Raw genomic sequence first — 16,411 nt, 5'->3', positions numbered from 1 at the left:
AGACGGCAAATAAGACAGTGAACCCAGAAACAGGACAAGCTAACATAAAAAACAAAAACCTCCAGCTTCTTTCCTTTGTTCAAAACCTCAGCATGAGGCTGGGAACGCGCCCGGCTGGTCTTAAAGGGCAGCTGGCAAAAAAAAAAAAAAAAAACTCCCACGATGCCTGTGTGCTCATCAGGAAGCTACGCTGCTCTGCTTCACGGGTCGACGCCTTCGGTAAACTTCATGAGTCATCGAGAGGCGGCGAAACCTGACAGGAGCCGACAGGCAGGAGGTTCAGACGTCACGGGACCACAGCGCCCCCCGCTGGCTGGACAGACGGTCTGGCTATCAACGTGTGGCTGGTTTACACCGTTCCTGATCACACACTTTTACAGTTTTCAGCACTTCAACGTGTTCTCACACACACATACACATAAAAAACACACACTCAAACGGTTTTACACACACGCTTTTGCAGAACATGAAACACTGTCTGAGAGGCCTGGTAACATTCAGGCTCTGTCAATAAATAAGTCCAAAGCAAATCCGTCCAAATAAATAAGTGACGAGTATAAAAGTTAAATAATTTCTCTTCAATTAAATAAACCAATAAATAAAAGTTTAAAACAAACTTTCATATAAATAGTATGAAGCTGGAGCGCCGTGCTCAGAGCTGAGCGGTGGTGTCGTCGGTGTAGTCGGCGGTGGTGGCGGCGGTGGCGGCGGACTTCCTGGACTGGACGCAGGACTCCTGCAGGTACATGAAGAGGATGTCGATCTCTCCCACCGCCTTGTTGATGCCGGCCTCGCCCATCTGAAACACACACACACCGAGTTTAGTGGACCAGGCTGGACTGAAGAAGGCCCTCCCCCGTTCCCGACCCCCCCCGGCAGGACAGCGTCGGCATGTCACATGTGATCGATCACTTCGGAAAGCTGCGATCACACGTCTGTCGTGACGTCTCACCTTGTCGAGCTTCTTGCGAAACTCCACGGTGTGAGGATGGTCGCGGTAACGGGCGACGTTCTGCAGAGAGACGGAGGCAGAGTCAGTTATCAACCGCACACACACACACACACACACACACACACACACACACACGCCCAGTCTTGTATTTCTATCCTTGTGGGGACCGTCCATTGACTCCCATTCATGTCTAGCCCCTAACCCTGACCCTTACCCTAACCCTAACCCACACCACAACAAAGCCTAACCCTAAAGAAATGTTTTTGCACTTTTACTTTTTTCAGTAACAACAACATGGTCAAGAAAACACTGTTTCTCCTACTTAGGACCGGAAAAAGGTCCCCACAAGGCACGTCGTTCCACGTTTTGCTATCCTTGTGGGGACATTTGGCCCCGACAAGGATAGAAATACGAGAACGCACACACACACACACACACACACACACACACACAAACAATCATGACGCATTTCTTCCAGTTTCACATTGATCTTTGAAAAGATTGCAAACCATCTCTGGTTTCAGGTTTTTTTTTTTTCCTCCACTGCTATAAAACCTCGTTGGTTCATCTTTATGAGCGTCATCAATGCAATAAAATATACAATAAAAATAAACAAAAAGCTTTAAAACAACTCAGGTTTTCACTGACATGTGTCCTTTGTGTGGATTGGAGCTCCTCAAGGCTCCATCCTGGGCCCACTTCTGTTTAAAATCTGCATGACGCCATTGGCTCAGATTGTAAAAAATAAAGTGTTCTATCAGAACCATGTGGATCCACATCAGAACCATGTGGATCCACATCAGAACCATCTGGATCCACATCAGAACCATCTGGATCCACATCAGAACCATCTGGATCCACATCAGAACCATCTGGATCCACATCAGAACCATCTGGATCCACATCAGCTTCTCAGCTGAGCTCCTGGAGCGAAACCTAAGCTAAGCTAAGCTAAGCTAAGCTAAACTAAGCTAACTGAGGTGTTCAGCAGGAAAGACTCACGCAGCCGTGTGACTTCAGGTCCTCGCTGACCCGGTGCAGGTCGGTTTTCAGCTGGTGCATGCTGGGATGCTCGTTGTCACGGTGACGCAGGACGTTGTTGAGGTAGAACTCCAGGATGTTGGCGTGGAGGCAGCAGATCTTCAGTTGGTCCTGAGAGAGGAGCTGGGGGGTTAAAGGTCACGTCAGCGACACATTGAATGAAAAGAAGAAGAAGAAGAAGAAGAAGAAGACGAAGAAGAAGAAGACGAAGAAGAAGAAGACTCAGGGAGAAGTGGAAGTACTGACCTGCTTGACGGTGACTTTGGGCATCAGTCTCACGCTGGGGTCGTCCTCAGGCTGCTGGTTCTGTGCCTGAAAACACACAAGATCAAAAAGATATTCAAATTTACAATTAACACATTTTTGATAATCAGCTAATTCTGAATTTTGCTAAAAAATAATAATGATAAAGTTCTAATTTGTAAAAAGAAGTCTGAATTTTGCTTAATTTTTTATTATGAACTAATATTGAAAACATGTACTATAAAATTAAGATTTGTGAAATAATTTGAAAGAAAAACAACTTTCAAGAAATGACTTCATTATCTTGTCAATTTAAGTTAATTTCTAAAATATATATTGATATAGAAAATAAAAAACAAATACAATTTAACTTAAATATCCTTAATATAGACTTGAAAATTACAAAAAAAACTTATTTGGAAGAATATGTGTCAAAAAGTGTTACTTAAAAAAATCAAACCAGCTTAAAATATTTTTTAAAAGAGACAAAAGTTCAAAACTCTGAATTTATATTACATGATTTAAAAAAGTAAAATGTATAAAAGATTTAAATCAATCAAATGATTTGATACTTGCGGCTCAACTTTTTGTTTGTCATAGAAAACTATAATTGTTCTAGAATGCAGAATTAACACATGATGTCCAATTTAAAGCCGACATTTTGTGTATAAATCTGATTCAATGTGAATAAAGTGGAGCTGAAAGGACTCACATGGCGGGACACGTTCCTCACGGCGTTGTATGTGCGCTCGCTGTGCAGCACCGGGCTCAGCGGCTGGTCCACCGGGTGGGCCGCCGCCCGCTGGCCGCAGCCAATCAGGAGCAGGAGGGCCAGCACGGCGGCGGCAGCAGCAGAGGAGGAGGCTGCGAGCTTCAGTGTCATGGTTCAGAGAGACGGGTTGATCCTGCAGGAGGAGGAAAGAGGAGCCGGCTGTTCCTGCACGAGACGACATGAAACAGAGAGGTTAGTCTGAGTCCCGGCCGTGAAGAACAATAAAGTTCGGTTTGAATCAGCTGATCTGAAGCGTCTCACCTGTTGGGTCGAGCTGATGGAGCAACAGACGCTGCAGCCGCCCCTTTATACGCTGCAACCCTCCGCCCCCAGCCGCTAATGTAGGACATCCAAAAAACCCCAGCTCACACACACACACACACACACACACACACACACACACACACAGACACACACACAGGTGAGTGCTGAGCTGGTACAATCTGTGTTTGCCGTCACAAAGAGGAAATTAACTCTCACTCAAAGGGTGACGACACAAAAAAATACACAGGTTTCTGCCCAGGTAGCACAGCTCGGCGTGTGTGTGTGTGTGTGTGTGTGTGTGTGTGTGTGTGTGTGTGTGCGCGCGCGCGCCGATCCATATGTAGGTGTTTGAAGATGCGTTTGAGGGTCAAGTGTCTCTTAGTTACAACGGAATTTAGATCAGATGAAAGTCAATGCGATACCTCAGTGTGTGTGTGTGTGTGTGTGTGTGTGTGTGTGTGTGTGTGTGTGTGTGTGTGAGCGTGCGTGCGTGTGTGCGCGTGCGTGTGTGCGTATAATCACTCCCCTGTGATTTACAAACTGGAAGTCAGCGAGAAACTTCCTGAGAGGAAGAAAAACGAAAAAGCAGGTTTTTTTTGTTGGTTGCATCATCGGGTTCCAAAGAGAACTCCTCACATGTGACGATGACATCATCCAGGATGAGCCAGAGGTCAGAGGTCAAAGACAGGTTCTCTATTACTCTCATAAGAAAAAAAAAGCACACTTATGAACAACATTAATTCAATCTTTTTGTGTGTATATATTGTGTTTAACTGCACTACAGAGCCCAGCTGGACCTTCAGTACAGTTCAGTGCAGTTTGAAATATTCTTGTCATAAAACAGCTTCGGAGCTTCTGACTTTTTGGTTAGTTTTCACAGAAGTCATGAATTAATCCGCGCAAATGAATGGATTAATACGAGGAAATGACAGGAGGATGGAGAGGAGGAAGTCTGGAGTGTTACATGAGAATGTGAACCAACTCTGCAGACAATGAAGGGAATGAAAGAGGGCCCAGCAGTAATCCCTGAGGGACTCCACAACACTCCACAGCACAAGATGGGCTTTTCATTAAAAAAAAAATCTTTATCATGTGGAAAAAAAAAACCTTCTTCCTGTCAGCGATTTTTTTTTTTTTTTATCTTCATGTGTTTCCCTGCAAGTCTTTGTTCACTTTACGCTGGATGTGTCGAATCCGCAGTTGTTGTTTTTTGTTTTAAACTCCTTAAACGCACACATTAGAGTTCAATTATTTAAATTTTATCCCTCTGAATGATCCGGAAGCGGTCCGAACGCGACGCGTCCGGATCTCGCCGGGGAGGTTCCGGTTCGGCGAGCCGGTCCACTTCCTGGTTACGTCACCAGGAGCAGATCAGTCACGACAGGTTGCGACACGTCGTCGGCTCTAAAGTGGAGCACCCAGTTAGCAGAGGGAGGAAACCAACCACAGGGGCAACCAGCAGCGCTTTCTGGAAGCTACATCATCCTCAACAACAACAAAAAAAAAAACCCTGAAAAAAAAACGTCATCAACTTTTTAAAAGATTTGCAATCTGATCAAATCGCATTTGCCGCCTGATTTACAGAACCTTACATTTATATATTTATATTGACATTTTACAGACTTATATTTTCTACATCCCGTTTGTCATCCACATAGGTAAATACACACCGTTCCCATGACTGTGTTTGCTGACGGCTGTGTTATGAGGGGGAATCACACGCCGCCGCCGGCCTCCGTTCATTCATTCATTCAAACATTCATTCTTAATAAAAAAAAAAAAAAACCCAGAGTGGAAGATCGTCACTCAAAAACAAACACCTTCTGGAGTTTTACTGTTCGTTCCCAGAAGAGGAAAACTTTCAGCTGACCTTCGAGCTTCAACTTCTGATTATGTAAAGGATTTTATGACTTTTTTAAAGGAGTCTGATCAAACATGAAAACAGCGTTCAGTGTTTTATGAACTGTGATTGTGAATGACATTCAGAACGTCTTCAGTTTTCCAGAAACGATGCCGTCAGCGGGACGTTTGCAGAGGTGTGGAGGGAGGAGGTCGGGGCGGATGGAGGGGCTTTTCATGTGTTTCTGTGAATGTGTGTGTGCAGCTTGAAGGTGCAGCTCGAGGTGGATTCAGCAGGACGAGAAGACATTTCACAGAAACATGAAGATCTGACTGCATTTAATAACTTAAGTCAACAGTAGAAAACATCTCGACCTCAAGCTTCAGAGAAAGTTCATAAAAATCCCTTCGATGATTTTAAAAATCCTTCATTAGAACCAAAGAAGCTACGAGTTCAAGGACTTACTGTGATTAAATAATCTATTTACAGGTTTACTCTGTTAACAGGATCAAACTAAGTGAAATTCTAAAACAAATCATGAGATTGTTTCTATTCTAGTGTCTCCAGACGCCATTCGGCTCCACGTGCTGGTTTCCATGGCGACAGCTGCGAGGTCGGAGGTCACGTTTTCCCCCAGAAGTTCTCCCGCCTCTTCAGAGCGCGATCCAGGACGGCGGAGGCCGCCGAGCACGACGCCGCCGAGCGCCACGACATCACCGAGAGCCGGTCGTCTGGGCAACGGAGACACGGAGACGACATCGGCGTCACACGAGCGTCCTCGCCACCGACACACGAGCTCGTCCCGAGGACGCTCACCTTCGTCCGAGCAGCAGCCTCCTGAACACGGCGCCTCCCGCAGCCTCAAACCCAGCTCCCCTGAGGACACACACACACACACACACACACACACACACACACACACACACACACACACACACACACACACACACACACACACACACACGCTAACGCCGGCTAGCATGAACCACAGCAGTGCTGCTTCCAGACGGACATGTTTCATGAGGATCGATCAGGCTCCTCCCCAAGTAAACAGGAGCTTAGTGAAATCGTAGCAAAGCTACAGTTCACTAACGCCACGTAGCGTAATGCTAAAGCTAGCGGGTGGGAAAGACAAACCGTTAGCTGGGTGTGTGGCGTACGGAGACTAAACTTCACTTCAGGTGGCGCTAACGCTAACAGCTGACTCACCGTTATGCTGGAAGTCGGCGTGCCGCAGCGTGCCGTGCAGGCCGTGCTGAGGGGGCGGGGCTTCCACGGGAGGAGGCGTCGGCTTGGACCTGATTGGCTTCGAGGGAGATTTGCGCTCGGGGGAGGGGACCGAGGGGGAGGCGGAGACTTTCTCTGACCACGCCTCCTTCTGTTTGACTGGAGTCCAGACAGCTGGCTCCGCCCCCGCTGCCATGGAAACCAAGGACTCACACCTCTGGGAACAGGAAGAAGTCGTTTAACAAACGTGAAAACAAGGAAATCGTATCTGAGATAAATCTAAATGATGAAATTACATTTTCAAATATATTTTAAAAAATCTATTAAAATGTAAAGAAATGATCAAAAAAAATGTAAATTTCTAAACGGGACATCAAATGAAAGAAAAAAATTAAATTAATAACAGTAAGAGGCATTGAAGAATAATTTTTACAAACTAATAAAGAAAGAAAGAAACAAAAAGAAGAATGTGGTCGTCTGTAATTGTCTTGTATAGCCGAGTTTTCAGTGTGGATCGACACTCTGCTCTGAACGCCATGACGTTACCTGTCTGCAGGGCGACGAGTCAGCACTCTTCACTTCCCCCACCAGGATAGCGCCTCCTGGAGGAAGAGCAGGGCGCAGCGCCTCAGTCTTTATGTTCAAGAGCCGCATTGTACAAAACACAACCCCAATAACGTGCAACAAATATCCCCTGATAACAAAACTCTCTCTCTGTGTGTGTGTGTGTGTGTGTGTGTGTGTGTGTGTGTGTGTGTGTGTGTGTGTGTGTGTGTGTGTGTGTGTGTGTGTACCTGTGGCAGGTGTGGTGAGGTCATGATGAGTCCTCTGAACCGGCTTCATTTTGAGACGGGGAGTCGGGAGACGACCCTCGCACCTACACACACACACACACACACACACACACACACACACACACACACACACTTCTCAGAAGCACTGTGGTTGCTTTGATCTCACACTAGGCGTCTTTCCCCAGAATTGTCAACACTTTCATTCATGCTGTTCCTCTGCAGCGGCGTTCTCAGGGCGCCGCTTCCTCCTTCTGCTCTAATTACAAATCAAATAACTTTATTTTCCGAGTTACTGAAACCAGGTCCACAGATTTAAACACAGCTAAACGTGTGCTTGTGTTTCACATGTTGAAGTGTCCTACTCCTCTGCGTCGTCGTCCTCCGCTCCCCAGCCGCTGCGTCTCTCGAGGGGGGGGCCGGGGGGGGTCTTCCTGGTCTTCCTGGGTCCTCCTGGTCCCACCGGGGACGACTCCCTGCTGGAGCTACTGCGGCAGACCGACAGGAATCAGCTTTAAAGAAACAAACCATCGCCTGTGGGCGTGGCCTCCTCACCTGGCCAGGTCCAGAGCCTCCAGGCTGGGGGGGCTGGGGGGGCTCGGCGGGGTGGGGGGGGGCGGTGGGGGTGTCGTTGGGCTCCCACAGGCCGTTGTGTTCGGACAGCAGCTGGCTCAGGTGCTCTCTGGAGAAGTTGGTGCCCCAGGCCCGCTGCCGGTACGACTGCGCCTGCTGCCGCAGCGCCACCATCTGGACGCAGCGAGAGGCGCCGCCCCGTTACCGGGAGGCGGCGGTGTGGACGCCGTCCGGTCTGAACCGGACCGATTGACCGGCTGAGGCGGGACGACGGCGTCCAGCAGTGGAGACAAACACAAGCTACCAGGACCAAAGCTGAACAGAAAGCCCGGCTGCATGATGGTGCCTCCGCCGTGCTTCACAGCAGCTTCATCTCAGTGAAAACCGAAGCAGATCACAGTGACTCGAAAACGTCAGCAGCGCCACTCTGCTCCAGTTGCGCGGTTTCTGCCGGTTTCTGCCGGTTTCTGCCTGTTCTGGTAAAGATCCCCACGACCCCGTCCTGACCCCGGTCCAAACCCCAGCTAACCCCTGCCCTAATATCAGCGCTAACCTCATCCTGTCTGTTCGACCTCAACACAGCAGCGCCGGTAAGCCCGAGGCTGCTGACGGTTTCACGGAAAACTTTGGGTTTTTCTCGTTCTTTTTAATTATCGGACGCTGACGAGTCCCCGGTTCATCTGAGGTCAGTCGGTTCAGGCAGAGTGAAGACTGAAGACACTGCAACCAGAGTCTGGACTGGTTTGTCTCTCACATCCCACAGATCAAATAAATTCTACTGTCACTGCTTCCAAAGCTCGATACAGAGTTGAAATGAAGTCCTGCACATCAATGATCCCAAAAACCGTCGACTGGACTGCTGCTCCTTCACTCTGAGCTCTGAGGACTCAGTTTGTCGATAAATAACTGAACTTCTGCCGCAGTTGGAGCTCCAGGAGTCCGTCTGGCGGGTCGGACCGTCGGGTTTTCAGCTTTGAACTCTGTCGGTGGTCATAATGTTATGGCTGATCCCTCTGAGCGCCGTCCAGAGGTTTCTGGTTCTTTAAGGAGGGAACGGAGAGCGTGGGCAGAACGACGGCAGTGACCGAGCCGTTCGCTGGCTTCCTGCTCCGACCGGATCGCAGGCGGAGCTTCGGATCGTCACGCGGCCGGACGGACCAATCACGGCCCTCGATGGCTGCGTGCGGAACGGAACGTGAAGACACTCCGTCTCCATGAAACCATGCTGCGTGCGCACTTTCCGTGCATGCCAACCGATTTCAAACATCCCTGAAACGATCGGCGGCTGTCATGTTCACAGGGCCCAACCGGTGTGTGTGTGTGTGTGTGTGTGTACGTGAGTGTGTGTGTGTGTGTGTGTGTGTTCTTGTATTTTCTATCCTTGTTGGGGCCAAATGTCCCCACAAGGATAGCAAAACGTGGAACGACGTGCCTTGTGGGGACCTTTTTCCGGTCCTAAGTAGGAGAAACAGTGTTTTCTTGACCATGTTGTTGTTACTGAAAAAAGTAAAAGTGCAAAAACATTTCTTTAGGGTTAGGCTTTGTTGTGGTGTGGGTTAGGGTTAGGGTAAGGGTCAGGGTTAGGGGCTGGACATGAATGGGAGTCAATGGACGGTCCCCACAAGGATAGAAATACAAGACTGAGCGTGTGTGTGTGTGTGTGTGTGTGTGTGTGTGTGTGTGTGTGTGTGTTCCGTTTAGAGGACGGTTGAAACTGAATCTGAATAAACGAGAGTGAAAGCGTGTGTGTGTAGGATTTGTTTGTCAGACGTGATGCAGAAGAATCTGGTGCATGACCGACTCCTCGCTGACCTACATGCTCCGGCGGTGCGTTCACTGACACCCCGGAACTCACACAACTGTGAGCAATGCTCATGCACAAGGGTGGATCCACGGGTCTGACGGTTTGAAAAGTGCACCGAGCGATGGGCCACTCCACAACCGTTTCCATGACGACGGTAGGAACAAACAGAGACGCGTTTCCCTGAAGTGAAGCTGTGTGGTTTGACTGATAACACAACGCTCTGGTTTTCAGCGCGCGCGCACACACACACACACACACACACACACACACACACACACACACACACACACACACACACACACACACACACACACACACACACACACACACACACACACACACCGCCCCCCACCCCCGACCATCGCGTCAGAAACTGTGATCACAAAATACGAAACGTCCCACTTTCACTACTGAAATTGAACTAACCACTGGTCCTGACAGGACATGGCCTGTCCACAGACAATGGACTGTCCTAAACAGTGGACACCACACTGGACCGAACGCAGACAACTGGCCACCCGAAACGTTCTACACCGAACTGACCCCAGACAGTGGACTGTCGTCTTATTCTAGACACTGAACTGATGTTCTGACCTGATGGGCGTCGCCCTCTGTGGCTCCGCCCCCCTGAGGGTTCCTGCAGAGGGGAGAACGAAAGCTGGACTGATACTCTGTGGACATCCTGTCAGACACACACACACACACACACAGAGTCATGAAAGAAGAACACATGAAGACACACACTTGTACACACTCAAAGACACACCTGTGTCCTCGGTGCACCTGTGGAGGAGGAGGGGGGGAGGGGGCGGAGGGGGCGTGGCCTTGAGGGGCGACCTCGTGTCCTCCCTCTGATGGCCACTGGGTTGGGGGCGGGGCTTCTTCTGAGACTCCTCCCTCCGCTTCCTGTTGCGCTGCAGGTGGAAAACGAACAAAAATAAATAAAAATCATCTGTTTATTACAACATTATCTTGAACGATTTTACAACATTTATAGCGGGAAATATGAAAGTTATTATTCAAGTCTTGTTTGTTTCCTTTCCACTTGAAGAAAAACAGTTATTCAGTTGGAAAAATATCTAAAATATTCTGTTGCATCATATACGAAATGGAAGTCGCTGCAATGTGCATCTTTTACGGCATCAAGATATAAAACCTACATTTAGGGATGACATGACGATGTTTGCGGTGAAAACGATGTACGTTTACACGGAAACGGCAGGAAGGCTGAAAACGATGTAGTTTGCCTGCCGGGCCACAAGGTGGAGCCGTTAGTTGTTTTTGTAAAGAAAACAATACATGATGAACATGAGAACTGGAAGTAAACAGACGTTCGATTGGACAGATGACAAAGCTAAACTATGAAGGTTTTCTGTTTTTACTTGAAAACGTGTGAAAGAGGCCTGAAATGGGTTTAAAAGATGTCAACTTGTTTCAGCACTGCTCCGTCTCATGATTTGTCAAAAGTTTGAGCGGACATCTACTGAATGCTGAAGACACTGGAGGTGCTTCTTGAGGTTTCTGGGTGTGAGAACCTGCAGCTGTGTGTGGAACAGCGGGGTTCTCCGGTGCTCCAGGTGCCTCCGGAGCCGGGTTCCGACGGGCGGGACCAAACCCTGGAAACTCCGCTGATACTCCGTCTCCTGGGGGAGCGGGTTTTTCTTAAAGGGGGGGATGGACCTGCTGCTGGAGTAGAGCACCTGCAGGGCGGGGCGGGAAACAGCGTGAATCTCCAGGACCTCAGGACCGACTCACCAGAACGTTCTCATGCTAACGCAAAACACTGGAACCAAGTTCCTCCTCGTATCTCTAGAAAAGCTGCCGACTCCTTGAGTGGAGCCTGAAGTTTACTCGGTAAACAGAGGTTTGTGTGTGACAGTGAGTTAAAGCCTCTCCAGCTCTGACTCGGGATCAGACATGTAGAGACGTACAGATACATGCAGGTTGCCGTGGAGACAGCGACAGCTGTCAGTCGACTGGTTTTCTCCAACAAAATGAACATTTAGAAACTACACCATCATCTGCATACAGGGAGAACACTTCTTAAAAACACCAGGAAGAAAAGAACTGAATTCTTAACATCCCTCTGTTCTCTCTCTCTGTGTGTGTGTGTGTGTGTGTGTGTGTGTGTGTGTGTGTGGTTACATTAGAAAAACACAGCACCAGCTAGTGGTCTGACATTCAAACTGCAGAGTTTCTCATGTTTCTGGAGACTCTCTGTGGTCTCTCACTGTTTTCAACACTTTTCTATCTGAACGTGAAACTTTTCTGTCACACAAACACGTTTTGAGTGGATTAACGTGAACAGACTCATCGTTCAGGGTGAATGCTTCCTGGGTGTATTCAGGCCCGAGATCTGCAACCTGCAGCTCTGCACACCCTCTGAAGGGAAGACGGACATCTCTATGTCAATAAAATGGTTTAAAAAAAAAATCCCTCAATATTAAAAACTACACACAAAGCAATTGGGAACATAGTGAAACTGAGATGATTAAAATTGACAGAATGGATAATGAAACAAAAAAGGAAAAGGAGAGAAAATGGAAAATAAGAAAGTAAAGTAAAATGGTAGAAAAGGGGAAAAAATAAAGCAAAAGATGAAAAAAAAAACTAATGTGAAAAAAACTGTTCAATCTGTTCGGAAATGCACACAGAGGCTAAAAACAGCAACAAATGCAAAAGAGAAGAAGAAGAAACAACATGATGCAACTTGAATGAGCCTAAAATGATCCAATTAAAGAAAAGAAAGAGTTCCAGTTTAAAACAGGTCTGACAGAAACGCCGGCGGCAGCTGGCTTCACGCTGCGGGAACTGAAACCCTTCATTTCTGTCACGTTTTGACCTTTCAGTCTGTCGGGCGGCAAAATAGAGTCACCGACTTTCATGAAGTCTGTTAATGACTTCATGAGAAGCAGATTAACCTGAAGAGCCTCGCTGCTCGAGTCAAGCCTGACCCCTGCTGAGCGTTCACACACTCTACACACACACACACACCTCATGGCTGTTTGGAGCTCACACACTCCCACGTCTTTATCATCAGTCGGATCAGTCACACACACTTCAGTTACGGTAATACACACAAACATTCTGCACTATTTTCTAGTATATTGAGTATTTCACAGTAGTTTATAGTATTTTTCAACAACCAACTGATCAATATTTTGTAGTATTTCATTGTATTGTGTCATATTTTGAAGTACTTCAGCATATTTTGTTGCAATATGCAGTATTAGGTGGCACTGTGCAGCATTATGGAACACTGAGCAGTATTTTTCAGAAGGTTATAGTGTTGCAGAACACTTGACTCGTTCACTTCTCAGTATTTTACAGTGTATTTTTAAATTTGCAGTACTTCTCGGTAGTTTGCAGTATCTGACCTGCTCCGCTGTCAGTATGGGAGACGCAGCACCCGCGGGTGTTTTCCAGCTGAACTGCCGATGGTACTCTGACCTCTGACCTCCTGACCTCTGACCTCTGGCCCTGAGCTCTGAGTCCCTCTGCAGATGGAGAAACGAACTGATCGGACGGTTTTCTTCTCACAGATTGAGGAAAACGTACAGGTTTCAGGTCGCTCACCTCATTGGGCGCCTCTCGCTCCAGAGCTGATGATGTCACTGGTCTGCTGGGCTGCGATTGGCTGCGGGGCTGAGAGGGGCGGGGCTTTGCTGGGGAGACGTAGGACAGGTGTCAGGAATCAAACTGGAACTGATTTAAGTTTATTTAAGTAAAAAAAAAAAAGGTTTAGCTGAAAGAAAACCAGAGGAAGAAGAAAAGACGTTTTTCTGTTATAAAGTCAAGCAGAAAACTTTTTGAACAATGAGTCAAATCTGCACCTGATTTCCCTCCAGCTGCCGCCTCAGCATCTTCTGCAGCTTCTTCTGACCTCCGTGCAGCGTCTGGGTCTGCAGGAGATCCAGGAGGTGTCGGGGGTTCCGGGTCCAGCTGTTTCTGGCTGACTGAGGAACAGAAAGCGGCGTTTCAGAAAGTCAGGATTCAGTTCAGGATGGGCGGAAAACTCCTACCAGCAGGTGGCGCTGTTCTGGGAGCAGCTGGGGTTTGGAGCAGGGGGCTGCAGGACCGAGCCTGGCCAGCGGGACCCGGTCTCCTGCGGCGCTGAAGCCGAGGTTCTCTGCTGACCCCTGACGAACCGACACACAGGTCAAAGGTCACGAAGGCCTCCAGCGGGTGCTGGTCCAGAGCTCAGAACCGGTTCTGAAGTTTTCACCAGCTCAACAGACCGCGTGAACCCTCCAGACCAGGGTCCTTACCCATGTGGTCGGAGCGCAGGCCGGCCAGCGGGGGGCAGCACTGATCGGACGTCCTCTTGGAGCGGATCGCCCCGAAACTCTTCTGATACTCACTCTGCAACAGACAGGAAGCAGCAGCAGCACGACTCAGCGACCGTCACCGTCTGAGCTGCAGGACGTGACGCCAAACATCACTCAGGGCTCAAAAACCTCCTCGCTATGGCATCGTGAAGGCGTCACGCTGCGCTCAAACCCTAACCCGAACCCTAACCCTGCGCCCATCATGGAAGAGCATTGTTTTCATTTAGCACTAGCAGCTGGTTTAGTTACTGCAAGTTACTATTTGTACTACTTTAATTTATTTGATCGGTGATGATTTCTAATTGAAATATTACAATATTACAATAGTTCTGGTTATTTCTTTAAGTTGATAAATCTTATTATCAAAGAAAAAGAAAAAGAAAGCCCCCCTTTAAATGGAAAATATACAGTATACACTTCATATATCCACTTTTAAATCTGAACTGCATCCAGAAGATGATCCATATCTCTGTCAATAATAAAGTCATTTAATAAGAATTCTATATGAGTTAACAATATTGCACTGATTTACATCCAGTTTTTATTAAATCACTATCCTGAATCTTCCAGATATGAAAGCCTAATCACATCTTCTTTGTTTCATATGTAAGAATACAATCTGTTTAAATCAATCCATTCACATGTTTTTTCTAGTTATCCAGTTAAACAATCAATCAACAAACCAACAGTAAAACATACAGGTGTATTTTACATGTACAGCTGGAAACTGAGGCGACAATAGAGGAAAATACTCCTGTGAGTATAGTTCTGTGACTGTACTTCGTTACTTGCTACAGTTGTATGAAGGTGGATTATAGATTACAGATTGAAGCAGATTAAACCCGCATTAATCCTCACGCGGTTTGTCTCCTGCAGGTTGAACACGGGTTCAATAAATCTCTCCATGTCTGTGCTCCATCGGATCCTCTGTTTGTTCCCTCTACAGGTGGCTAATGCTAATGCTAACACATGTTGTTGTTGTTGCTGTTTACCTTGAAGCGGACCGTCATCGCGCGCTCACCGCTGTCCAACCTGCGCGAGGACTCGGTCCTCCTCTGTGCGCGCGGCGCTGGTTCTGAACGTGAACTGGTCGGGTTGGCGGTGGTTAACAGGTGGATTGAAGTCGAGATGCTAATGAGCGGCGTTGCACAGACAACAGAGCGTGGCTGACGCCGTTGCCATGGCAGCGGCGACGTGACGCGCCGGCGCCACTCTGAGAGGTGTCGACGTCATGACGTCATGCTTGGTTACATTCATGACGCGGATCTGAATCAATAAATCCAGGAGCTGGACCAGATACATTGATTCATCATTTCATTTATTTACTCATTTATATGTTTGACAATATTTTTGGAGATTGTAATGATTTCCCTTTGATTCCCTTTGTGAATAATTATTACAATTTAAATGTTTTTAATTCATTTCGATTTTGAAATAATACTTTATGTATTTATTTTTCATTTTTAAATTTTTTTTCTCTCCTAAAAACTAAAATTATTTTTAACTTAGCCATTTATTTAAGTAAATAATTTACATTGTATATCCAGATGCAAATATTTTCAACTGCTCCAGAACTACTCAAAAAATTCAGAATACTTTATTTCTCTCAAATTAAAACTATTGAACAATATATCAAGTTTTTTTTTTTTTTACATTAACTTATTTTGACTTTTTAAATAAAAATATAGGGTGCCTTGAAACTATTCATCTTGCTGCTTGGGGGACCTTGAAAAGCTTACTTATACTGGGGGCCCTTAAAACTGTTCCCCTTACTTTTTGGGGACCCTGAAACTCTTCTTCCTCCTGCTGGGGGGGGGGCCTTGAAACTCTTCCTCTGGTTTTTTGGGGGCCCTGAAACTCTTTCTTCTCCTGCTGAGGGGGTTCTCTAAATTCTTTGTTCTGGCTCTTGGGGGCTCTGAAATGCTTTCTCTTCCTGATAGGGGGTCTTGAATTTCTTCCACCTGCTTTTGAGGGCCCTGACATGGTTCTTCTCCTAATGGGGGCCTTGAAACTCTTCCTATTCTTTCTTGGGGCCCTGAAACTTCCCTCTGCTTCTTAGGGCACTCCAGTGCTTCCTCTTCCTGATAGGGGGCCTTGAAACTATTCCTTCTGTTTCTTGGGTTCCCTGAAACTCTTCTCCCCACTTTTTTGGGGCCCTGAAACTTCCCTCTGGTGAGGGCCTTGAAACTCGTTCTCCTCCTGATGCAAGACCCTGAAAGTCATCCTGCTTGGATTCCCACATGCTCAGAGTAACCACACGTCGCAGTTTGCTGTTACAAAATTGCACCACTTTTATTCATTTAAGGCTTTTTAGTTTTTACTTTACATTTGGCTTCACCCCCCTCCCTCCTCCCCCTTCACCACCACCCCCCCACCCCCCTCCTCCTACCCCCGCTGCTGCTGCTGCTGTGGGTTTCTGCTCTGAAATGAAACCAGTTCAGACCACTTGAGCGCCTCCTGGTGGGCCGAACTGGTTTCTGTTACATTTCACTGGTCGTCATCATCATCATCTTGGTCGTCATCATAAGGATGGATTTTTAAATCATTTAATCTGGTTTGTTGTTGTGGCTTTAAAC

General features: G+C 47.2%; 2 protein-coding genes across 2 annotated transcripts; both read right to left on the bottom strand.

Annotated features, from left to right (window-relative positions):
• Positions 1–652: 652 nt before the first annotated feature.
• Positions 653–3,119, bottom strand: il22 (interleukin 22). Its single transcript, XM_030114025.1, has 5 exons — positions 2,949–3,119; positions 2,240–2,299; positions 1,955–2,104; positions 953–1,012; positions 653–799 (listed from the first exon to the last, which is right to left on the bottom strand). Exons 1-5 carry the CDS (start codon positions 3,117–3,119, stop codon positions 653–655), a joined length of 588 nt encoding a protein of 195 aa, XP_029969885.1.
• Positions 3,120–5,572: 2,453 nt separating this feature from the next.
• mdm1 (Mdm1 nuclear protein) lies at positions 5,573–14,845 on the bottom strand. The gene is given in 17 exon segments (XM_030114024.1): positions 5,573–5,843; positions 5,929–5,988; positions 6,322–6,556; positions 6,886–6,941; positions 7,134–7,216; positions 7,496–7,618; positions 7,686–7,733; positions 7,735–7,877; positions 10,102–10,189; positions 10,274–10,421; positions 11,006–11,207; positions 12,885–13,004; positions 13,084–13,172; positions 13,391–13,459; positions 13,530–13,646; positions 13,776–13,869; positions 14,828–14,845. Coding segments are annotated over 17 exon segments (1,803 nt in total). The 3' UTR covers positions 5,573–5,733.
• Positions 14,846–16,411: the final 1,566 nt, after the last annotated feature.

This window comes from Salarias fasciatus, chromosome 17 (genome assembly GCF_902148845.1).
Source record: "Salarias fasciatus chromosome 17, fSalaFa1.1, whole genome shotgun sequence".
Taxonomy (NCBI): Eukaryota; Metazoa; Chordata; class Actinopteri; order Blenniiformes; family Blenniidae; genus Salarias; species Salarias fasciatus.
Note: the sequence above shows the minus strand (reverse complement) of the source record. Positions and strands in the feature narration are given on the sequence as shown.

Bases quoted from the DNA above. Each gene is read 5' to 3' on its own strand.
- il22 (XM_030114025.1), bottom strand. From the start codon at position 3,119: ATGACACTGAAGCTCGCAGCCTCCTCCTCTGCTGCTGCCGCCGCCGTG. The intron at 2,105-2,239 runs GTCAGTACTTCC...CTCCTCTCTCAG, and splicing joins CCAAAGTCACCGTCAAGCAG to GACCAACTGAAGATCTGCTG. The intron at 800-952 runs GTGAGACGTCAC...TGTGTGTTTCAG, and splicing joins TTCGCAAGAAGCTCGACAAG to ATGGGCGAGGCCGGCATCAA.